The sequence below is a fragment of the Madurella fahalii genome, assembly GCF_045866475.1.
Source record: "Madurella fahalii IFM 68171 DNA, scaffold_4, whole genome shotgun sequence".
Lineage (NCBI taxonomy): Eukaryota > Fungi > Ascomycota > Sordariomycetes > Sordariales > Madurella > Madurella fahalii.
Window position 1 is genome coordinate 5346179 of NW_027263974.1, and position 23248 is coordinate 5369426.

General features: G+C 53.1%; 8 protein-coding genes across 8 annotated transcripts; 3 read left to right on the forward strand and 5 right to left on the reverse strand.

Moving 5' to 3' along the window:
• Window positions 1-352: 352 nt before the first annotated feature.
• Window positions 353-2205, reverse strand: MFIFM68171_08521 (Dihydroxy-acid dehydratase, putative; the record flags this gene model as incomplete). Its single annotated transcript, XM_071063941.1, has 4 exons — window positions 353-1177; window positions 1476-1526; window positions 1585-1688; window positions 1761-2205. 4 exons carry the CDS (start codon window positions 2203-2205, stop codon window positions 353-355), a joined length of 1425 nt encoding a protein of 474 aa, XP_070920042.1.
• A 1301-nt stretch (window positions 2206-3506) lies between these two features.
• On the reverse strand, window positions 3507-4110 carry MFIFM68171_08522 (DNA nickase; the record flags this gene model as incomplete). Its single annotated transcript, XM_071063942.1, has 2 exons — window positions 3507-3815; window positions 3889-4110. The coding sequence occupies 2 exons, from the start codon at window positions 4108-4110 to the stop codon at window positions 3507-3509; spliced, it is 531 nt and encodes a 176-aa protein (XP_070920043.1).
• A 632-nt stretch (window positions 4111-4742) lies between these two features.
• On the forward strand, window positions 4743-7046 carry MFIFM68171_08523 (Heterokaryon incompatibility domain-containing protein; the record flags this gene model as incomplete). The annotated part of the gene is made up of 1 exon (XM_071063943.1): window positions 4743-7046. One exon carries the CDS (start codon window positions 4743-4745, stop codon window positions 7044-7046), a length of 2304 nt encoding a protein of 767 aa, XP_070920044.1.
• Window positions 7047-9153: 2107 nt separating this feature from the next.
• On the forward strand, window positions 9154-10248 carry MFIFM68171_08524 (Arabinan endo-1,5-alpha-L-arabinosidase; the record flags this gene model as incomplete). Its single annotated transcript, XM_071063944.1, has 3 exons — window positions 9154-9423; window positions 9487-10083; window positions 10144-10248. 3 exons carry the CDS (start codon window positions 9154-9156, stop codon window positions 10246-10248), a joined length of 972 nt encoding a protein of 323 aa, XP_070920045.1.
• Window positions 10249-11429: 1181 nt separating this feature from the next.
• On the reverse strand, window positions 11430-13417 carry MFIFM68171_08525 (Concentrative nucleoside transporter C-terminal domain-containing protein; the record flags this gene model as incomplete). The annotated part of the gene is made up of 3 exons (XM_071063945.1): window positions 11430-11603; window positions 11667-13011; window positions 13089-13417. 3 exons carry the CDS (start codon window positions 13415-13417, stop codon window positions 11430-11432), a joined length of 1848 nt encoding a protein of 615 aa, XP_070920046.1.
• Window positions 13418-15178: 1761 nt separating this feature from the next.
• On the reverse strand, window positions 15179-16941 carry pnk1 (DNA kinase/phosphatase Pnk1; the record flags this gene model as incomplete). Its single annotated transcript, XM_071063946.1, has 7 exons — window positions 15179-15346; window positions 15414-15556; window positions 15617-15678; window positions 15737-16345; window positions 16407-16522; window positions 16573-16760; window positions 16815-16941. 7 exons carry the CDS (start codon window positions 16939-16941, stop codon window positions 15179-15181), a joined length of 1413 nt encoding a protein of 470 aa, XP_070920047.1.
• Window positions 16942-18131: 1190 nt separating this feature from the next.
• HGT1_2 (high affinity glucose transporter) lies at window positions 18132-20120 on the forward strand (the record flags this gene model as incomplete). Its single annotated transcript, XM_071063947.1, has 6 exons — window positions 18132-18180; window positions 18275-18518; window positions 18578-19142; window positions 19244-19292; window positions 19365-19928; window positions 19987-20120. 6 exons carry the CDS (start codon window positions 18132-18134, stop codon window positions 20118-20120), a joined length of 1605 nt encoding a protein of 534 aa, XP_070920048.1.
• A 1702-nt stretch (window positions 20121-21822) lies between these two features.
• On the reverse strand, window positions 21823-22498 carry MFIFM68171_08528 (uncharacterized protein; the record flags this gene model as incomplete). Its single annotated transcript, XM_071063948.1, has 3 exons — window positions 21823-21969; window positions 22148-22229; window positions 22299-22498. 3 exons carry the CDS (start codon window positions 22496-22498, stop codon window positions 21823-21825), a joined length of 429 nt encoding a protein of 142 aa, XP_070920049.1.
• Between the last annotated feature and the right edge of the window lie 750 nt (window positions 22499-23248).

A 23248-nucleotide genomic window follows, 5' to 3' on the forward strand; every position in this document is an offset into this window, starting at 1 on the left:
AGTCAAGAAGCGAAAATCCACGCCATCCTCAGCTTGATTTACCTCACGCATGTAAAGCCCGCGATAGCCCCTTATTCTCCCCTGAGCCACCCAAGGCGCCGTCCCTGTGTGCATGAGCTCGCGTCTCCTTTGTTGTATCCTCGCCTTTATGTCCTCTTCCGGTAATTCCACACTCAACAACCGTTGCTCAACATCACAGCAAATGATATCTCCGTCCCTGACCACCCCTAACACAGACTCTGGATCAGCCCCCTCAGGTGAAACATGTAGCACGATCGTCCCCCCGGCCGTCCCACTCATCCGCCCGTCGGAAATCCTCAGCATATCCGCCACCCCTTGAGCCGCCAATTTCCTAGGGATCGGAATCAGCCCCTGCCTCGGGCATCCCGGGATTCCCCACGGGGCCGATCCCTCGCAGCACCAGCACGCTGTCGGCGTCAATATCCAGATTGGGGTCGTCAATCCGTGCTGCGAGATCCGCTGACCCATCAAAAACGACAGCTCTCCCGCGGTGGTGCAGAAGACGTCGATCCTTGGATGCGCTCGCTTTCATGACGGCCGCGCCGCCCGGGGAGAGGTTCCCCCGCTGAAAGACCACAAGGGACGAGCAAGGGTAGAGCGGGTCCTCAAGCGGGCGGATGCAGTTGGCGGGGCTGTGGCGCGGTAGTGGGTAGAAGGGGGTTTTGGCCAGTTCCTGGCCGAGGGTCTGCCCCGTGACGGTCATAGCATCAAGATAAAGCAGAGGCTTGAGCTCGTGGAGCAGGGCGAGCATGCCACCTGAATTATAGAAGTCGGTCATGTAGTTCTCACCGCTGGGCTTCAGGTCGACGATAAGGGGTGTGTGTCGGCCTATGGAGTCGATGGTAGACGGGTTGATGGTGCCCGCTACCATCGGATGCCTGTTAAGAATGGCCATGAGGTGAATGATGGCGTTGGTGGAGCCGCCGATGGCTTGGAGAACTGTGATGGCATTCAGGAAGGATTCCTGTGAGAGTATAGACTGGGGTTGGAGGCTTTCTTTCGCAAGATGTACAGCGCGAGCTCCAGTGGATTCGGCGATGCGTAGGCGGGCAGAGGAAACAGCGGGCGCGGCGGCGCCTTGGATAGGCATCATCCCTAGTGCTACAAGAAGGCAGGCCATGGTACTGGCCGTGCCCATCACACCGCAGGTGCCGCCCTATGCTACGTTAGTAAGAGACCATCTTTGTTCGGAGTTGTCTTCCAGGACTAGAACCCAATTCGCTTTCTTACACCCGACACTAAACCGAACTTTCAATGACAGCAACATCGTAAAGAAGAAGAACCAAACCATTGCATGATGGCGTCGGATATGACCTTTTCCTTTCTAAATTGGACCATTGAGCAAGTGGTTTTCGTTAAGGGCTGTACGATGAGAGCGTTATGTGGATGATCATCCGGGAAGACAAACCAGCAGCCCGAGAAGACGCACGAGATGGAGAAAATCTTGGACATACAGTAGGAGCTAATTCCTCGCTGAGAGCAGAAATGCCTTCAATATCAGAGTGCTCCGGCCCGGAACCTGGCCCAATTGCTCCTGCAATCCGTGCATGCGCCAACTCTCACCCCTTGAAAGCTTCCAGGCAGCATAGGGCCTGTTACGAGGTGGACGATGGGTTTATTGGCAGAGATGCCGCCCATAAGCTGGGCTGGAGTCGTCTTGTCACACCCTGGGTAGGTTAGCAACTCAAGCTAGTTTTGTATAACCCCTGAATTCAGCGAGATGCTGGTCGCGGTCTTACCCCCTATAAGAACAACCGAGTCGACAGGCTGTGCTTGTATCATCTCTTCCGTATCCATGCTCATCAAGTTGCGTAGATACATACTCGTTGGCGCGGCAAAGGACTCATGTAGGCTGATAGTCGGAAAGTCGATGGCTAGTCCACCATTTAGTTGCACGCCTCGTTTCACTGCGTCAATGAGCTGTGGTATGTTAGCGTGACAAGGGTTGAAGCTCGAGTAGGTGCTGACGATGCCAACGATTGGTCGCGAGAGTGCATCTTCGCTATAGCCTAGAGCTTTAATGAAGAGCTTCCGCATGAAGAGAGAGAAGTGTGCATCCCCATAGGATGGTAAGTTCTGTCGTAAGCCGAATGCACCTGGGCTGATTGGCGCTGATAGATCATAATCCGGATTGGCAGCTGCAGCTGACGGGGCAAGCTCGCTCTTTTCCTGGATCGGTGCCATGGTTGGGGACATAGGGACCAGGAGCTTGCGAGACTGAAGGACACTGCAAATCTTCCCTTTGTTGCTATGAATAACATGCCAAATCGAGCTATGGCGGAGTATTAGGTGTGTCTGGTTAACGGGAGCGTGAAATCTAGGGTGCCGCTGCGTCACGCCATCCAGAGCGAATCGTGGATCATATTCCGGTTGTTTTAAAGAGGAGAAAGGGGAGGGGGAATGCTGGGGCAGGAGGTGAGTGGGGCCCATGCAGATCAGTTAGTTGAGAAGGGTGCAAATTATCCATCAGAGCTGATTAACCCTGAAAGGTGGTGCCGCAAATAGCTAGAGTTAGCTCCCCAGCACTCGCTCCTCTGCTGGGATATGTGCATGGGATCTCTTTTAACTTTGATCTAGGGATGAAAGATATGCGGCTAACTAGGTAGTCTTACGACACTGTACAATGAGCACTGGTCCCTGTATATATGGACAATATCACCATCACTATATCGCCGGTAACCGCGTGCCTTAGCGCGCTAGTAATGGTCGAAGAGACAAGTACAGGGCGATTGCAATAATGATTGATGCTGTAGCTTCGATAGCTGTTGGCCATCATAGAGATCAGAATGACTTTCAAAAGAAACATCAGTGGGAAAAGTACAACTTGGCATGACGATTACGGTACATTCAGCCTGAAGCCGGCCAAGTGAAGGGTTATCAACAAACCAACTACCTACGGTATTAGTGAGACATTTAGAACGGTTACGGTGTCACAAGGGTAGGCACCTAATTATGAGGTGCAGTGATAAATCGACCCTAAACTCACCAACAACGTTTGCCTACCTAATTACATGACTGGACCTAACTGGCCGTTGACGCTTAAGCCCGTTCATCGTCTACGGACCCCTACCCTATTGGCCATGAGGCCTGCTACACCGGCCCTCGCCTGCGTGGAGGCAAGGAAGGCTAGAATGCATATGGTCTGAAGCCAACAGAGCAACAGCTAGTTGCGCGGGCTCGGGATGATTATGGTATGGCCAAGTCCTGAACCATCGGAAGTTGGGTTCCCAGGAACATAATATTGCGGCACATTGCTAGAGCCCTGTAGTCAATGTTTGCTGTGCAACCGTGTCCAGGACTTGGCTCTATTTCAGGACACTAACTCAAGTTGGTGATCTTTGGTTGACACTTGTAACCGAAGGTGCTGCATTAGGAACCGATATGTGGTCAAGAATAAATTGGTACGCGGGGAGCCCCGTACTCTAGGACGATAAAGTCAACAGGTTCGTGAGGCTTAGCCACTTTCCTTCGATCTTGGAGGCCCATCATTCCTCCCGAATCCCGAGCTTCACTAACAGTTCTTGCCGAGGCATCCCTAAGATAGCCGACAAGGTCCGCGCGTCTGGTGTGCCATTCTCTCCGTAAGGCTTCTGCAAAAGCTCCTTGATGTCCTCGTACTTCTTAGCCAGCGCCTCAGAGTCTGACTGTGAGAGACTTTCCTCTAGTCGAGTTAGATCGCCAGTCGTCTCTTCCCGAATGTGTGGTTCCAGGTCGACCCAAATGGCTTTTAACGAGGACTCGAAGCTGGGCTCGGCAGGGTTGTATTTTTTCATGTGAAGTAGTTTCTCATGGATCTGCGACCTAATCAACATGGGAGTCTTTGGGATACGTTGGGGAAAGGAGGGTGGGGGGAACAACAGCACTTACGCTGTCATAATCGGCACTCAGCTTGTGATGTCTTTCCCCGCCGTGTGCGATGTGACTGTCGAGAGCGGGCATCACAACAAGATCCTCGACCATCAAATAACGGTCCAAGACCCAGATGAACTCATCGGGGTTGCGATCCTCCGGATTGGCGTCTGACAGCCGCCGGTACACGCGTTTGATGAGGGTGTGGTCCTGCTTAACTGCCTCGGAGATTTTCTTCATTCTTATTTGGTTCCCGAGGTTCCGTCGTTTGAATAATAACGCTGTAATAGTTTCGGGGTCTCTTTTTGGGTTCAGTGTTTTGCTCTGGTATTGATGGCGTCGGCGGTAGAAAGGGCGCGATGCCATGGGGCGGCATGACGTCAACCAGCTGTAATCCAGCCCAGAGATCCTGCTTTCGAGCCAAATATTGCGTAACTTACTGGTGCATAGATTTCATGTCCCTTACGCCTTACTTGCCGGATTACCTTGGGCTAGGCAACCTACAGACGTACGGTAATTGCAGTATAGTATGTACAGTACATACACTTGAGACCCCACCAACTTTGCAGGATGAGCCGGAGCCCGTTTGTGAGGCTCTGGCTCTGTAAATCGCAGGAGTTTGGTGGCCACGGATATGTGGCAGAGGATGGCTTTACACACGTGATGGAGTTCGTCCGCTGGGAATAATTGATGCAGGCGGGACGGGAATGAGGGTGGGGTTGTGCGCACGAGGGAGCGTCGGCCCCAGCCCCTCCGCCCCCGGGCGCTCAACGGATGCGGCCAATACGCGAGAAGTCGTTTTGCCCTCAGTGACTCAGATCACAAAGTGCGAGTACAACGTGACAGTCCAAATCATTACGTTACCAAGGGCTATGGGACTGCACAATATCGATGAGACGGAGCCGGAAAGCAGGGGTCCCTATCGATACCAGTCACTACTACCGAGTCCGACCTCCATCCGACTCTTAAAGATCATAGGCAAGGACAAGGATGAGAAACCGCATGTGTCACTGGAGGCTGTCGACCTGGAGGACAATCCTTTCTATTATGCCTTGTCATACACCTGGGGCAACCCCTATGCGCACGGCGTCGATTTCACCGAATACTTCAATGCGGTGACCGAGCAGTATGGTTGGTCTCGGAGAATCCCGATTCTCTGTGATGGCAAGGTTATCCATGTGCAAAAGAATCTGCTAGATGCTCTCTACGAGCTCGAAGGTGCCCATATCAGCCGCCAAGAACCAGAGCGTGGCCAAGAATCGTCCTCAGAGTCACCGTCCGGCTCGCAGTCCGATCTTTGCATCTGGATCGATGCCATTTGCATCAACCAGAACGACTTTGAAGAGCGAGCCGTGCAGGTTAAGCTCATGGATGAGATCTACAGAAAAGCCGCCAATACCATCGTTTGGTTGGGTTGTGAGGACCAGTGGTCAACCGATGCAGCCAAAGTCATCTCGAGGATTGCTGCATACCCGAGGGACTCATTCGTGAAAAGCGAAGTGAAACCTTTCCGTCGCCAGGACTCAGAGATCTATGAAAGATACAACCTTGCCTATACGAGTTGGACGGATTGGTGCAGCCTGGCAGCCCTACTCAAGCGACAGTGGTTTTCGCGCTTATGGATCATCCAGGAAACTATCCTCTCACGTCATCTCGTTCTTCTCTGCGGCAAGCAGCAAATCGTATGGGCTGAGCTTGTCTCCGCGGTCCGCAATATCGAAGCCCGCTGCGACAAACTGGGTTGGAGCCCCAGTATCATGTTTATAGAGGCCGGTCAACCAGCTGTGCCGCTTGAACACAACGCCTTAAAGCTCGCAAACTGGCGGGAGCATCATCACAACAAAGAAGCCTCCGGAGCCTGGCGCTTCACCCTTGAGGACCTCATCTATGACACGTGGGTCTTCGTCGCGACAAACCCGCGGGATAAAATCTACGGTGTCTTTGGCTTGATGGACCCGGAGATGAGAGCTACCTGGCCTGTCGAGTACCAAAGCTCCATTGAGAAGGTGTACGCTGTCGCCACCAGGCGCATCATCAAGACCAGCCAATCGCTCAAGATTCTTTCGTGCGTGCAAGACGCATCAATGCGCCGGATCGGCGCCTACCCATCCTGGGTACCGGACTTCAGTCTGCCTTACTTCAACATGATGTGTAATGCCGGCTTCTATTCTGCCACTGGAAAGCACATCGACAACACGACGACACAAACGCTGCTCTCACCAGCCGGGTCATGGTCCCGCCTCCGCCTCCGCGCATCTGTTGTCGACACCATTGTTGAAACGGGCAACGATCGCACGTCACACATCAACAGTGCCATCATTCTTGACCCATCCTGGTTCGAGCTGACTTTGCTCCTCAAGACGCCTTACCCTGGCACGGGGCAGCGCCGCACCGAAGTCCTCTGGCGGACCCTCTGTGCCGATCAGGACGCCAGTTCTACCATCAACCCTGCCCCCGCGCGGTTCGCAGAATTGTTTAAGGAGCTCGTCAGCGCCATGGTTGTCGTGCGCGCCGAGATCGAGGAGGAGGCGTCCCAGGAGCCCGATCCGGCCCCAGATTGTGCGATGTGCTTTGTGCAGGCCATGAAAAAGGCCAAGGAGATGTGGGTGCGCGTGGGCTGGGATAGGCTCAGTCCAGCCGAGATACATGAGCAGACCAATTCTCGGCCAAGACTGCTTTGGCGGCCGGAGTATGGGTGGCTTGCCTACACTCTGGTTAAACTCCAAGCTTTAGCCGTGACTGAGCAAGGTCAGAATGCTGACACGCCCAATTGGGAGGAGCTGGAAACGTTCTATGGGAACCCCAGTTACGTGATGCGCGTTGTAACAGGCAAGGAAAAGTCGCTGGTCCAACCCAATGATGCTTCATTTTTCAACTCATTTCGAAAGCGATATGGCAAGAGGAAATTGTTTGTCACGGAGAAGGGCTATCTCGGTCTAGGGCCTGCTTCAACCGCCGTGGGCGATATGGTCTGTATCTTGCCTGGTGCGGCAGGACCCTTCGTCTTCCGAAAGGACGAAGGCGGAGGAATTGGATTGGATGACGATAACGTCGACGTGGAGTGTGGCGAGATCAGAAAGCTGCGGTTGGTGGGTGAGAGTTATATCCACGGAATTATGCATGGCGAGGCCGTTGAAGCGGGGGGTGCTGTGATGGAGGAAATTGAAATAGTATAGATCCGGAAAGGGACTTTCGAACCCGAAGAGGATGTCGATTATTCACAGTACGAATGGAGAGGGATGAAAGAAGGTGACACCAGTATGGGAATGAAAAGGGCAGCGAGCAATCTTGCGTTCACTGCCTCAAACAATGTAGTAACAAACCCACAGAGAACAATGTTAATTTCACCGATCATGAAATGGCATGGAGAACACAAGGCCCACTACTATTATGCAGTCGCTAATGATTGACTCTTTCTTGACACCTTTCAGGAAGCACAGGAAAGTCATCATTCGCCAGACGGACCAGTAATATTAGTTCCAGGAGCATCTGCCCTCCCAAAAGCTGGCGAGCCATCTGAGTTCCAGTTAACTCTTTTAGCGGCGGTGTATCTGTTCCCGTCGCAGGCGCCCTCCCTGATCCATGTCGCATGGTAGACATTCCATATCTCCGATCCATCAGGACTCAAGAAAAATCTTTTGAGCAGGCAGATTAGCTTCTGTACCGGATTCTCAGAATGGACCGATGTTCATGCAACTTACGCATTATGTCCAGTCCCGTAGTTCCCGTTTGCTGAGCTAAAGACAGGCCCTGACTTTGTCCAACTCGTAGCTAACATTGGATCTCCGGACCCTCTGTATGTGAGGAGGCCAAGCTGGTAGCTGCTGGTCCAGCAATAGCTGGCGCTATATGCCAAGAATATCCTGTCATCATGGTAAAGCGCCGCGGCGCCCTCGTTGACAGGGTTCCCAACTCGCTCCCAGGATAGAGTCGGCTCAGAAAGCACCCGGGACGCCCCGAGCGATGTGGGTGAGTTCATGGGCGCAATGCAGAGGGATTGTGATTGCGGCCGAGGGAAGCATGACCAAACAAAATAGTTCTGGCTCGGAAAGCGGAGAACAGTGCCGTCGATGCCCCAATCACGTGTAAGTTGACCAGCGTAGGAAAACGTGTCCCATGGCGTCGCACCGCCTATACATGGCCTGTTAGCACTCATTACGCGGCGGGGACGTGGGGCTTATAGCTGCTATTAGTACCTCTGAGGACGTGACTGCGTTGGCCGTCCAAGTTTGCACGGTTACCCGCGGTATAATAAATCCACCATCTGCCGAAGGGGTGTTAGCTACAGGGTCCTTCACTTTTTCCCTGGAAAGAGCGTACGTGTTGTCAATCTTGTGAAGTTCGGGAGCCCAGACGTTGCAGCACCTTGCTGGGTTTGCATCAGTCCACACTACCTTGTTCTCGCCAGTCTTGAGCCCTTCCAGGGTCTTCGCTCGAGTTATCTGTAGGTTGGTCCACGTAGTGGTCATCAAGTAGTAAAACCCGTCAGCGTAAACGATGTGAGGATCGGATCCATCTCTCGCTTTAAGAGGATTCGTGAAGGTTGCAGCTGATAAAATAGTTATAAAGGCTGAGAGAATCCAAACTAGTAAGGGCGCAGCCTTCATTTTGCACGTATGGAGGTTCACGAAGGTCGGCGCTAGTAGCTTAATGTTGGGTTTTGAGCTCTACTCCCAACTAAACGGTTGTTTGTTTGTACCCCTGCTTCTTTATCACAAGTACATAGCAGCAGTATAAAATCGAGACGGAGAAAATCCTCCAAAGTAGCAATTTGCGGAGCCAGACCCCGCCTCCTTTTTGCCGTGGTGAATCTTGGTATACAACCTGTGCATTTCGCCTTGCATCAACCTAATCCTCTGATTGGCGCGCATCTACCTCTTAACCAGGCATCTGCCTTCTTCCCGGGGATTCAAACCCCGACGCGACATTGGTCAGGCCCGTGCTGGGGGAAAGTCCATCAATCACTAGAATACTCCGGCTCTAGCCTGCCCTATACAGGCCAATAAACCTCCTAACTGGGTGGAATAACATAGTTGTTCGTTCCCTTCCTACCGGAAGAATCCAAAACATCTCGTAGCCTGATCCTTGGGTGCTCTTTTGGCCTGTAGGCGGGGCGAACGGAGAACACAGCCTCTTGTCGGCTCCTCACAATGTCAGGCCTACCCGCTAAATCGATTCACTAATACATGCTTATAAAGCTTGTAAATTGTCGTTCGACAGTCTGGAAACAGAACCAGAGATTTCTTCGCTTACTGGAAACGTCTGATTGGTTGTCAATTCGTGATGGCCAGGATCTCTATACTGGCTCAAGTCCTCGCTGTGGTCCCTGGTTTGGTCTCCGGCTACGCGCTACCGGAGGCGTGCACAGGGACATGCACTAACACGCACGATCCATCTATAATCCGTCGTCCCGATGGGACCTATTTCCGCTTTTCCACGGGGGGGCGGATCGCCGTCCATACGGCACCCGATCTCACTGGTCCTTGGACATACCGGGGAGCAGCCGTGCCTCGCGGATCTTCTATCAATTTACCAGGAAACCAGGACCTCTGGGTCAGTATGCCAACGTGACAAAGCCTACTAGTGGCGGGCTTATCCGACTGATAAAGGCCCCAGGCACCAGACGTATCCTTAGTCAACAATGAGTATTACTTGTACTACTCGGTCAGCACCTTCGGTTCGCAGACTTCGGCTATCGGGCTCGCCCGTTCTTCCAGCATGGACGTGGGGACTTGGACCGACCTGGGCGCAATCGGGGTGACGTCCAGCCCGGGAAAGCCGTATAACGCCATCGACGGAAACTTGATCGGCGTCGACGGGACCTACTACCTCACTTTTGGCAGTTGGTGGGACGGCATTCATCAGGTGCGGATGAGCGGGACACCAACAGCGGTTAATTCGGGCAGTTCGGCAGTCCAGCTGTCGTTTGACAGCGGAGACAGGGCAATGGAAGGCCCCAGCATATTTCGGCATGGAGGATACTACTATTTGTTCTTTTCAAAGGGGTCCTGCTGTGGATATGATAGAGATAGGCCTGCACCTGGGAAAGAGTATCGGATTCTGGTTTGCCGGTCAACGTCCGCTACTGGGGGGTTTGCCGACCGGACGGGCAGATCCTGCCGCTCTGGTGGCGGTACCATGGTCCTCGAGTCTCATAGCTGGGTCTATGGCCCTGGTGGTCAAGGTGTTTACCAAGACCCGACGTACGGACCGGTAAGTGGCCCAGACCTTTGCACAAGAGATATTGTACGACGTTGACCCTAATCATCTAAGGTCTTGTACTACCATTATGTCGATACGAGGGTTGGTTATGCCGATGGCCAGAAGCGCTTCGGCTGGAACAGGCTGGATTTCTCAAGCGGGTGGCCAGTTGTGTAGAAACTGGGGGATAGGGTATCAGAAGTAGAGGCAGCAGCGGCTACTAATGGCATGCTTGTTTCTGGTGAATACTTACTTTGTGACATTCTTTTGCTCTATCACCGGCAGTACACTATTTAGTTTTCGAAAATGTTCTTCCTTCCTGTTTAACCTGCAGTCTCCTGCAGATGCATGCCCAGCTTTCTATGCGAACTAGGCTTCGCCGCGTCCGACATGGTCATTGGGATACACATCTTAGCCATAACAATTAGCAGACTAATTTTAGGCTTCCCACCCCTGCGTTTCCTGTTCCCAGCAGGAAGAAACGACGGCACAGGCTTAAGTACCCTATTTGGCAGTAGAAGACTCAACAGCCGTATGCGCAGACATAAAGCGGAACTTGGGAGAATGGCTCGAGAGATCAAAAGGATGAATCTGGCTCTCTCTCCGAGCGTAAGTGAAGTTTGGATGGAGGCGGTTTCGCCATCATCACACACTTTGACGACCGGTGTTCCTTACGGGCAATGCTCTTAAACCTAGACTCCCTAGCATCTACATGTTCCGGGAAAGGCTGCCGACGATTATGCTGAGACTGGCGCACCTCGGTTTTGACTTCTTGAACCGAGAGCTTCGCCTTCGATTTATCTAATCGGAATCGGAGGACGTGGACCGATATCTGGAAATTGGGGGCAATACTTGGTAGTTTTGGACCAATAGGTCTTAATTTGGGCAAAAGATAGCGTTCCAGTTGCGAGAACCCGATGCTGTAGTTCTCTGGCTTTGTCAAGAAAGCGACTAATTATACCATTGCTGCAGCGATCCTGGGCCATAGAGGACTATGCGTAACAATGTATTCAAACTATCTAAGATTGTGGACAGCATGCTGATTCCAGGTAACTCCGATCTTTTATATCCACCCAAATCCACTTAGGCAGCGGCGGCGGATGTTTACTTTTTAGATAGCGTATTATTTGTGCCTCCGGTTGAGTCAATCAAGAGGCCAACCATTGACTCCAACTTCGCACTTCCGCTAATTTGGTTGGGTCTTGAAAATTAACCGAGGGGGCTGACTGACACGGAGGGACTGCCGAAAAACTGTCTGGCCTGCCTGAAGTTCCTACAACTGAATATCTTCAAACACTAAAACGCGGGAATTGTACTGATTATCACGGCCGCTGGATAAATCGGCGCGGCCAATGTCCCTAGACCATTCCATCGTTGAACAGCATACCGGCAATACTAGCCGAGGTCAGAGTCGATAGAATACCGCAGAAGAGTGCCGAGACGGAGACTTTAACGACGTCGCCAGAACGCCTGGGCGAGATCTGCGAAAGCACACCAATCTGGATGCCGAGAGAGCCAATATTGCCAAAGCCCTATTGATCAGATGGTCAGCATGACTGGAACCCTTAGAAACTCCTGGAGATTGAAATGCTTACACAGCAGGCGTAGGTAGCAATCAACTTTGAGCGTGCCGCCATATGGATGTAGGGTGCCTCAGTAACCAACGCTCTGAAGGCAACGAACTCGTTAACAATGATCTTCTTGCCGATGAGCTCACCCACTGCACGGAGGTCGTTCTTGGGCACTCCAAGCAGCCACGCTACAGGGTACAGGACATAGCCGAGGATGAGTTCGAGAGAAAGTGGGGGATCGCTGATGCCCCAGTAACCGCCCCACCACCCCAGTAAACCGTTGACCAAGGCCACAAAGGCGACAACAGTAAGAATGCATGCGACGATCGTGGCGCCAATCTTCAGGCCGAACCAAGAGCCGTTGGTGAAGGCATGAAGCGCGTTGACGGTATGTTCGTCCTCTTTGTTGGGGGGTACCTCGACTTTGCCGGCCGTTATGGGCGTCTGTGTCTCAGGATATCTGATTTTGGAGACGGCCAGAGTGGCGGGGATGGACATGATACAACTCGATACCAGTGCTTGGGCGTTCAGGCCCATGCCAATGTAGGCGACTAGGACGGAGCCAGCAATCGTGGCAAAGCCACACGTCATGATCTGGTGAATTTCTGCCATGGTCAGGTGGTCCATGAAGGGGCGGATGAGCATGGCTGATTCGCCCTGGCCGATGAAGGGCGTGGCAGCGGCGACGACGGCCTCGGCGCCCGAGACGCGCAGACTCCAAAAGAAGAAGACGGCAAACTTTGCAATGAACCACTGCAGGAATCCGACGTAGTAGAGCATCTGGACAAGGGCGATGAAGAAGATGATCGCGGGGATAACGCTTATCAGGAACCACGTCCGCGCGGCCAGGTTTTCGTCGGTCAGGAACTCCATGCCATCGCGGGCGAAACCCAGGAGCGCACGCGCCATGTCAGAAATGAATTTGAAGATGTCGTATCCGGCCTGCGTGCGCAGCACGAAGACGGCGACGATAAATTGCGTCAACATGCCAGCAATGACCGTATGCCACGGGATGATTCTCCAGTTGCGCGAGGTGGCAGTGAGAACCGCCAGCATGACGATGAGGCCAAAGACGGAGACGGCGCGGTTAGCTCGCGTGTTGTCTCCCGTCTCCTCGGGCACGAAGCTCCCGATCAGGAAGACGGCAACACTCCCAGCGGCAGCGATCGGCTTGTGCAAGTTTGCCGGAATTGCATCGTAGGCCTTGACAACGGAACGAGTCCAGAGCCAGCGGGCGGGGCGTAGCACTAGCGAGGCGGGGACATAAAGCGTTATGATCCTCACCAGGATGGCGATATAAACCAAGGTCGGGATCAGCCAACCCTTGCCATCGGTATGGCGGTAGAAGACGAGTCCATAAATCCACCAACTGCAGCGATCTGGACCATCAGCTCGGTGTTCGACAAACAGACAGCACGGAGCGGGCACCGGTGAGGGGTCACGGACGCGGTGAATACCATGAAGGCGACCAACTGGGCCAACTTCTTCCAATGCCGCTGCCACAGTCTGACCAGCGGCCCTCTCTCGTTCTCGGAATCAGACCTGGCCTGCAACGAGCCGACCCTCTCGCTTTGTTTTTCCGGGTCCATGCCGTACTCCTCGACCGGGAGCGAGGCATTCTTGGCATCGACTCCAGCATCAGCGCCGCTGCTGCTGGAACTTAGTTGCTTCTCTAAGTGCTGCTGCTGTGGGAAGGTGGTGGTCGGAGCGCTGGGCTCGATGGTGTCCTGCGCCGCGAGCTGCTCGCGCTGCCCGTGTGGGGTTGGGGAAGACATGGCCGTTATTCCTTGAAGCTCCCACCTAGGAGTAAAAGCAGGACGACCGGTCAAAGATTTTACGGAGACCCAGAAGGTTTGCTGAGCAGCCACGGCTCAGATCGAAGCCAGGCAACTTCCCAGTGGACCACTCTAGGCGCTCGATCGGGCGGGGGCTGAAACTTCTATACCGACAGCTGGGAACAAGGGAGGTAGCGGCCTGAGACAAGGTGAGGTGGGAGGGAGTTGCACTGCATATTAACTGCGAGAGAACACAACCTCGGGGAACCCGCTCCCAACTGTGGGGAAGGGGCGGACGAAGGGTTAAAAGAGGCGAGGCCATTTGCCCACGACCATGCGCCGGCGCGCGACAAGCAGAACGCTCGGTGTTACTCCCGGCGGGTCTCGACGTGCAAAGTTCATGTGGTGTACCCCACGGGCCGGAACTGTGGCGGATCTCGACGTCGGCGGTGCTGCGGAGTAAGCCAAGGATTGCTTCGGCCTCTCCCACTGGACGCTTCGGTCGAGCATTCCATACTAGGGAGGCACGTAAACCGGCCAAGCACTGTCCAATCGCCAACCGTTGTTTGACCAACGGAGGCAAGAGGGAGCGATCCAGCTGCAGGTGCTCGCTCTGTTGCCACCGCAGGTCCCTTCCACTGGATGCTGGGACCAGTGGAGATCGCCGCAGGTGTAGTACGGCTGCTGGGCCAGCCAGAGCTATCTGATGGCACCTTCTTCTTTCGAGCGTTATCTTATTGGGAATTGATGCACGTCTGTGGCAAACCGCGCGACATCGCAGAGGAACAGTTACCCTGGAATGTGCAAAGACGGGACATACTAAGGTGCAATGGCCCTCTGCATCTTTCTGATAAGAGACGGCGGACAACGGAAAAGACGTGGACCATAATGACTCGCGTCGGCATCAATTGCAATTACCGGACGTGGTTTCCAGAGGGAGAATTCTGAACCAGCGCTGCCCTAGTAAGGTACCCGCTCACCTTCCAGTTCAAGAAAGTTTAGATAAGGCGGGGACCACCTGCACCCCGCAAAGTACTGTACCGAGAAACCGCGTCGAGCCCCAGCAGCAGAATGAACAAGGTACAGCACAAGCATCCAGTCGTGGCATTTACAACATGACCCATAGGCGAGGGAGATACAGGGACGCACTAATGTCAAGATTCCAAGCTGTCGGCGCATGCATTACATATGCTGCCCTGCGTCTGCACCGGTGTTTGGATGACTGGCAGAATTCCGTATCACGGATGTTTGAGTAAGGTATTCCCGCCACCTCAACCTTCGGTCTACAACTTCCTTTCTCTGTTTTGGGGATAACTCCGTCTGGCAAGTGATCATGCGAGACAGAGGCATGCTAAAGATGCGCCTAATTCGAACCTAAAAACCCCTGCCCTCAACCCCTTGGTCTGTTTCGTGGGCGGCCAAGAAACTTGGACATGGCCGTCAACATATTCACATGCCCTCGGATGGCTGCGGTGAATAGCTGCGGCTCAGCAAAGACACATGCATATACCAACTGGGAGTACACTCACCAGGATCACAGACGTCGTTCCATCACATGGTCAGGGCCGTCACTCTTGTCGGTGGGTTGCAGTCAAGGCTACTGAGGACCCTGGGAGCCGCTGAGTGCCAATCCTGACGACCCAAAAAGATGGATGCGGAACAGCTTCGGATCGCAGCTGTATCACCCCGCTGCACCTCCTCCACTCATATTTAAGTTCCGGTTGTGGCGGCCCCACATCCAACATCTAAGCCTTGTCCCCTTCAAAGCCAGTACCGCCCCCATGTGTTATACTCCTCTCTCGTTCCCCTGAATTTGAAGTCCACCTGGATGACGTCTTGGAACCCTTCTAGCGTTTTGGGTTCCTTGAATCGCGATCCAAAACCATTGAACGCAAGTTTCGGAAGCGCCTGGCGGGCTTCAGGATTCAGCTGAGGACGGACGTCAATGGTTAGTTAGTTCAGCGGCATGAGGTTTGTTGAAGGCGCAACATCATACCGATTTGTTGAGGGACCGCACAACATCGTTGTGCTCGCACAATTGCAGTGGCGTCTTGAACCAGACGCAACGGATAGGCACATTGTGTTTACGGGCGAGCGCTACCCACTGGGAACGAGTGTCGACGTCGGGATTGGTGTTGTCTTGTGGGCAGCGGGCAATCAGCGAATGCATCGATAGGCATCGGTGAGCACGCAACATACCAACCACTACAGAGCATCCTTCTTTGAGCAACTCCCCCGCTACCTTGAAACACTTGTCTTTACTGCACAGAGTCAGCATAAACCAAGTCCCCCGAGACACGGCCAGGGGACGAACGAAACCTCTTTAGTGTATCCTGATTGACTCGTTCGTAGCCGAGAGGCATTAGGTGCTTCCAGTAGAACGTACTCTTGCCGGACCCAGGGGGGCCGACGAAGAGGATGACGTCCTTCTCGTTCGTTTTTACGAGGAGGATGCTATCGTTGTCCTGTTGCTCTGAAAATGGAAAGTTTGCCAGGTCAAAGTCCCTAGTAAAAGCGCGCGGCTTTTCTCCCAGGAAGAATTCCTCCGGACTTTGGTATGTGATGCCAATGTTGTGGGCGAAATTTCGATCGGAACAGCTAAAATCTTTGGGGGCGGTGCTCCCTCCTTTCAGCTTGGCGGTACGGCCACCGGCGTCACCGACGAAAACACTATTGTCGTAATCAATATCGGATTCAGACAGGCCATAATCGTCCTTCATCTCCATCCACATTCCTGTCCGTGGCTTGCGGTAGATATCGTTGCCGGTCGCGGCATACAGGGTTATTGGGACACCCAGCTGGCTTAGAACAGCGTTGCATTTCTGCTTGAACATGGGGACCCTCATTGTGACCGTCTTGGGCCCTTTGGACTTGGGATCCGGGTGGAGCGTCAGTCCCCCTTGGTTTGTGAAAATGACGACCTGGTACCTGGCGGCAATCAGACCACGTCAATATAGCTCGTACGAGTCCAAAGCACAATATGACATACTCTTCTTCGTAGTACATTTGTCGAAGCCGCTCTGGAACAGAATGGTGCCACCACTTCCAGTCCGCAGGGCCGTCGCCATGGCGTTTGCCCGACGCCGTCGTGATCAGAGTCGAATCCTATGTCACATGAGCGCTAGTCCAGAAGAGTGTAGTGTAGCTTATAATACCAAATCGAACGCAGCAATCTTCCGCCTCTTCACTGCCGTATCTCCTGCACTAGAGTTACACCGATCGGGAGCATATTTCCCGACAAGAAGGGTGGTGGGCAAGTCGAGCTCGGGGCTTCTCTCGACCCAGGTCGTAGGTTCTTTCGGCTTTTGCGACGCCGGGGTGAAGAAATTCGCGACAGCGTTTTCTACAGCGCATCAGTGACGAACGCAACAGACGTAGCGAGTGCGGCGAAGCGTACTCGAGATGGCAGCCTGGGCTTTGCGCTTCAACGGGGGGGGAGAGATGCCCCCGTCTTTGCCAGACGCGCGGCGCTTCTTGGCCGATGTTGGCGATGGGGTTGCGAGAGACTGTTTCTCTGGCGCCATTCCTGCCGGTGATTTCAGGTCGTCGTTATCGAAGGCGCATTCGTGGAGATTATGCTGCGCAGGGATCTTGACTCGGTCTTTGGTGGTTTTGGTGGGGCTCGAGACGCGTCAAGGGCGAGCGAAAACATGTGACCTGGCCTGGCCTGGGATCCATGCCAGTTACCCAATTGCAACAGAACGAATAGCGTGAGCGAGAATGACGCCACAACCCGGGCCCACCTCACCAGCCGCAGCTCCCAAAACAACGGAACATTTAACCCAGGAGGAGGGCATTCCTCTATGCTCATTGCGCAACCATAACATCAAGATCCCGCCACAATGGCGCTTATCTCTATATTTGAAGGCAGCCGTCAACCCCATGAAAACGGAGGTTCGGGGCACGTGGAAGATGTATAACTCCCCTATTTTTACTACATTAGCCATGGCCGGCCACCCTTCCTGTTGATGATGGATTGTCCAAAGCCGGTATATCCTGAAAGGATCAACTCACATAGTGAACTAGTACATCGCTGGATTTAAAGGAGTTTAGCGAATTAGGAGTCTACTTAGCGAATTGCAGCCGCATGTAATCCTCAGAGATGACCTCCCAATGAGACCCGTGACAAATCCATAAAGATTCTTAGCAGCTGCGGTCTCGCTCCTTCTCTGACATGTTCCTCCTGCCTTGCCACTCTTTCTGTTCAGGTACAAGGCCTTCCAGAGGTGGGGTCTCGACTCACCTCGAGTTTAGTTTTCTCATCTCAAGAGTTCCGTAATGGTTAACGTGAAGAATCTTCACTAAGGGAGGGCGGGAGCAAGATGATGAACTGGATTCTCTGTGTGGCCGTCAGAAAATCGGTGTAGGCCACTGAGCTATTCCGGAGCGCCCCTGTAATATTGGGTATCGGATCAAATTCACTTTTCTGAGCAGGCTGCTCGAGATACTGAACGCGCGTGACCACATCGCCACGTGGGAGAGCATGTAGTCGCGACTTTGCTCTCTCTCTTCCCTTCACCTCTCGCTTGCTGCGCGCGAGCCTTCTCTGAAATTAGCGTTTATTATTTAAGCTTTGTCGTTCTCTTCTCCCTCGCCATCTTCTTTTCCCTCACACCTGCACAGCTTCCAGTCTAGGGCTCACTCTGCAACTGCTTCCGTATTTGGGAATCCATCCTTTCTTCTCTAACAAGTTGCTTTGGCGACTTGAGACAAGATGTTGCGGATCGGAAACATCTACTTTATCGCAGCAGTCGCTGTAATCGGTATGTCGCTCCTTACGCGTTTACATTCTCAGCGTGCTTTGATCGGATCGCTCTATTGATGACAGCAAACGCTAACAATCGTCAATTACTCGAGGCGGCACTTTATTTGGCTTCGACATCTCGTCCATGTCCGCAATCATCTCGACCCAGCCGTACCTCTGCCACTTCAACCAGCGCGGTTTTGATGACAAGGGCTTGTGCCTGGGTCCGACTGACGCTGTCCAGGGTGGCATCACGGCGGCCATGCCTGGCGGCTCCTGGCTCGGCTCTTTGGTCTCTGGCATCACTTCTGATGTGCTCGGTCGCAAAACTACAATTCAGATTGGCTCCGTCGTCTGGTCAGTATCGGCTCAAAATCTCCCCGCTTGAAACTGATCGCTAACGCTTTGTGTCATAGGATCATCGGTTGCATCATTGTCTGCGCTTCTGTCAACATCCCGATGCTTGCCGTTGGACGCATCATCTGCGGATTTTCTGTCGGAATCTGTTCAGCCCAGGTTCCCGTCTACATCTCAGAGATTGCTCCTCCTACGATGCGTGGCAGGCTCGTTGGCTTCCAGCAATGGGCCATCACGTGGGGCATTCTGATCATGTACTTCATCTGCTACGCTAGCTCTTTTCTCGACGGGCCTGCGGCATTCCGGTTTCCTTGGGGTCTACAGATGTTCCCGGCTGTCCTTCTCTTTCTAGGTCTCTGCTTCCTGCCCGAGTCGCCTCGCTGGCTCGCCGAGAAGGATCGGTGGGATGAGGCCAAAGACATTCTGGCTCTAGTACATGGAAGAGGCGATATCAACTCTCCTTGGGTCCATCAAGAGCTGGAAGATATCCGCGAGGCGGTCGACTTCGAACGTGCCAATGCTGATGTCAGCTACCGGGAACTGCTCGCGCCCAAGATGCTTAACCGTACTTCTATCGGCGTCTTCACGCAGATTTGGTCACAGCTGACTGGCATGAATGTCATGGTAAGTCCACATCACGGTCGGCCTCCTAGCACTCTTCATTCTCTCACTCGATCTTTTGCCCATTTTCCTTGTCACGCAGCCCCTGCTAATTTCAGGATTAGATGTACTACATCACTTACGTCTTCGACATGGCGGGACTCGGAGGGGGAGGTTAGTTTCATCCCATTAGCCGGTCTACAACCATCACTCGTCCGGGAAACGTTCTGACAGACTATTATACAGGTACGAATGCTGTGCTGCTTCCCAGTGGCATCAACTTTGTCATCAACGTCGTGATGACGGTACCGGCACTCGTTTGGATTGATCGATGGGGCCGCCGCCCGACTCTTCTTGTCGGTGCATTCCTGATGTGCCTCTGGCTCTGCGTCAACGCCGCCATCTTCGCCGTTTACTCTCGGGACCCGCTCCCGGGCGAGTTCACCTCTACTGCTGAGTCCATGGCAGTGTCCGGAGCCCCCGCCAAGGCCATCATCGCTTCGACCTATCTCTTCGTAGCATCATATGCACCGACCTGGGGTCCTGTTTCCTGGACCTACCCCCCTGAGCTCTTTCCTTTGCGTCTGCGCAGCAAGGCCGTCGCCCTTTGTACCTCTGCGAATTGGGCTTTCAACTTTGCGCTCGCCTACTTTATCCCTCCAGGCTTTGCCAGCATCAAGTGGCAGATTTATATCCTCTTTGCAGTCTTCTGCGCTGCTATGTTCATTCACGTTTTCTTCATGTTCCCTGAGACGGCCAACAAGCCCCTCGAGGAAATTGAAGAGATCTTTGACGACTCCAAGCCCGGAGGTAAGTGCGCCCCTAATGGCCCTGAGCCTAAATAGAGACTAACAAAGCACGACCACAGCGGTCAAGTACATCGGCATGCCGGCCTGGAGGACCAAGAACTATCGCACTCTAGCCCTCGAGCAGGAACGCAACGAAACTACCTCCGTCAAGAAGGTTGATGATCAGGTGCACAAGGAGATGACTGCTGTCTGAGCGGATCAGCTTGAGTGCTCTGGGCCTAACCCCTATACTGGGGACATAGATTATGAATCGACAGTCTTTCACTTGATGCCTGTGGTGACATCTCATGGCCGCGAATGCGTTCTGGTTTCAGTTGCCAGGATTTGTGGTTTGGTGCTAATTATCCATTTAATAAGCGATGGGTTACGAATGCTTGAGATGGGTCATGGTAACCTGGGTTGCTTTGGGTTGAAGCTGTTATTCATGTGACCTAGTATGATTGCTTCCGTATTCCGCAAAGCCGCCCCGTATTGTCTCCAACTTCCTCACTTAGGGTTCTTGATACGCACTCACAGGTTGTTTATTTCGAAGTTATAGCCATGGTCTGCCCAGCCACAACTCAGTCATGTCAGGGAAGTTTGTGCGACTCATCGCAAACGATAAACGGCCAAAGGTGGTGTAATGAATGGTAGTGCTATCTGTTTGGCAGTTCCAGGGTCTGCTGTCTTGGGGTTGGGCAAACAACGGCACCGGAACTCCGTCAATCGGAACGTGAAGAGTGTATGTATATATGAATGCTTCCTATGTGCAGAACCCGGCCATTAAAGATAAAAACCATATATTAATTCAGGTCTGTCAGGCCAAGAAAGATCATTTGGACAATCACCTCCCGCGAACTTTCCAAAACCGGGCGGTTGAGAGAAGGCACGTTCATTGTGTCTGCTAACTGCGCCCGCCCTGCCTGCAGCTACCATTGTCATCTTTTTGAGGCCAGATGGTCGTACCATTATCCTGCTGTCACTTACACTCCCTAAAGCTGGCCTGCAATCAGCGGGGGGCTTCGGGGCCGACCATCGTGCCGAACACAACGGAATAAGCTTTTCAATATCTTGGAGAAAAGAAGCTAACTGCTGCCACCTTCGGAAAGCAACGGCCCTGATAGGGTTCTGAGGTAGTTTGCCATCATGCCAACCGAAGGCTGGGAGGACGCCATCACGCTGTGCCTAGTTGAGAGCACCTCCGAGGCAGGGCGCCGCAGGTAGTGCTGCCAAGGAAATGCTAGGAGCCAGAGCTCCCACGTGTGGCCAGCCCACATAACAACCGTTCTAGGAATATCCGCCGTTAAGAATCAGGACAATGAAGGAAGCTACACAGAGATGCTTGGGCAGCAGATGTTAGCTACTTATTCAGCGGGAGTCTCGCCGTTACAACTCTGCGCGCATGAGGGCTGCGCTTGAACTGTGCATCAACTTGGCCACTCATAAGTTGTTGCACTGAAATAAACTCTTCTCTTAACCCAATATAACCGTCTCCGAGCTTATACTCATACCATGACAGCAACAGGGATTTATTTAGCACTTATCAACGACAGCATTGCAAATATCTCGAATGATCTGAGGCGTAGGATCAAAGGGTGCCTAGACCCGTAAACAGTGCTCCTAGACAGCGAAAAACGAAGACATATATGTAGAGGAAGCGCCGTGTGCAAGGCAAATTCCCAGCGTCCTGGTATTGCCAGTCCACTGCTGAGAAATGTCTAGCGGGCAAACAATCTTGCTGAACAGAGATTTGAGTCTCCATTGCGGCCAGATTGCGCGCTAATAGGCAGGGCCAAAAGATTATGACGGCAGAACTCCGACAGCATTGCATATTTCAGTCGCACTCAAACTCGATACTAGAACAAGACGCAGTGCTCACCCGTCATTTTATCCCACAATTTGGTCCGCCCAATCGACTATATCTTCCGATGTTTGTCATAAGCATCCATAGGTGTCTTGATGGCAACGGTATAATGCTCGCCAGTCTGCGCCACAGCATGTACCACAACTTCTTCACCAAACGGCCACTCGCCAGCCTGATTCACATCATCTCGTTCGTCATACTGGGCGTACTCTCAGCGGTCCACCTGCAAGGCCGCCTTGGCGGCTGCAAGCGCTCTGGTGCGCTGCAAATAACAGCCCACGATCTCAGTGGTCTGGTATGCGCCGCTCCTGTCTTGGTTGTAGTCGGTCTTGTTCAGTAAGACATAGTGCAGATGGTCAACCCCCAGACAGCAGCACTGTGTCATCGGCTCCGGCGGGGAGAGATTCGGTGTTTGGTCTTGTCTCCAGGTTGACTAGGAACTCGTGCCCTGTTGGCGCCCTAGCGTACACCACGACGTTATCATCGTGCTGTCAGGCCTCAGAAGGCGCGTCAAGACACGTGGCGTACTCGGCGAAGTCATCCGGCTTGTAGTCCATATGCATCAGAGCCTCGAGGGCGAAAGCCTTAGCGGCGGAGATGGTAGTATGCGTTCCTAGAACGTAGACCTCTCTAGTCGAGCATGACGTGTCTTTGTGAAACTCAACTGCGGTCAAGGTCGTGTGGTAAAGTTGCTCCGGGACAGGTGGATTGCCGTTCGCTCTAACCATTTTGAGCACTATCCTGCTGTTTGATTTAGGGAGTGCAATGAGATACAGAAGGGTCATCCGCCATGGTATTTGGAGATTACCTTTAGCAATCGGAATTTGAGCCCAGCAAGCAGATGAAAGGAATACCCGACGATCGGCACAGGGAATGCAAGCGAGATAACAATGAAGGCAGGCACCGGTCCCTGGTATTGATACATACAGCCGGACAACGAATAGCCCAACAAATTTTCGATCGATGAGAGAACATAAAGCTCGCCTGGATTTCCAGGACGTTGATATTAGCATCTCGGTTGATTATGATATCGAGACACCGGACCAACCCTTGGTGATTTGGTGGTATGACGCCAGCATGATGGCGGTAACACCTGCCCCTCACCCAGAACAGCTGTTGTGCAGCCGCACGGACCTTGCAAGTTTGTGGGAAGCGGATCACTGTGCCATTATCAAGTTTGTTATGGCAGACGGGATACACCATCATTGGTCTTCATCTCCCCTTTCGTGCATCTTAGACATTATGAGGACCAAAGGTGCATGTCTAGGCATGCTTCATCCCCAGATAAGGGCACAAGCACTAGCTTGGGTTCGGACTGTAGGTAGTACTCGGTCTTGTAGGACTGCGACCCTATCATTGTCAGAATTCCGCCACCACTTCTCTCCCTCTGTTTCTTTCTTGCCCTAGTGAAATGCTTTGCTACTACATGTACGCCCGTAACCTCACCAGATTCAAGACTCCGGCCGGTGAGGCAAGTA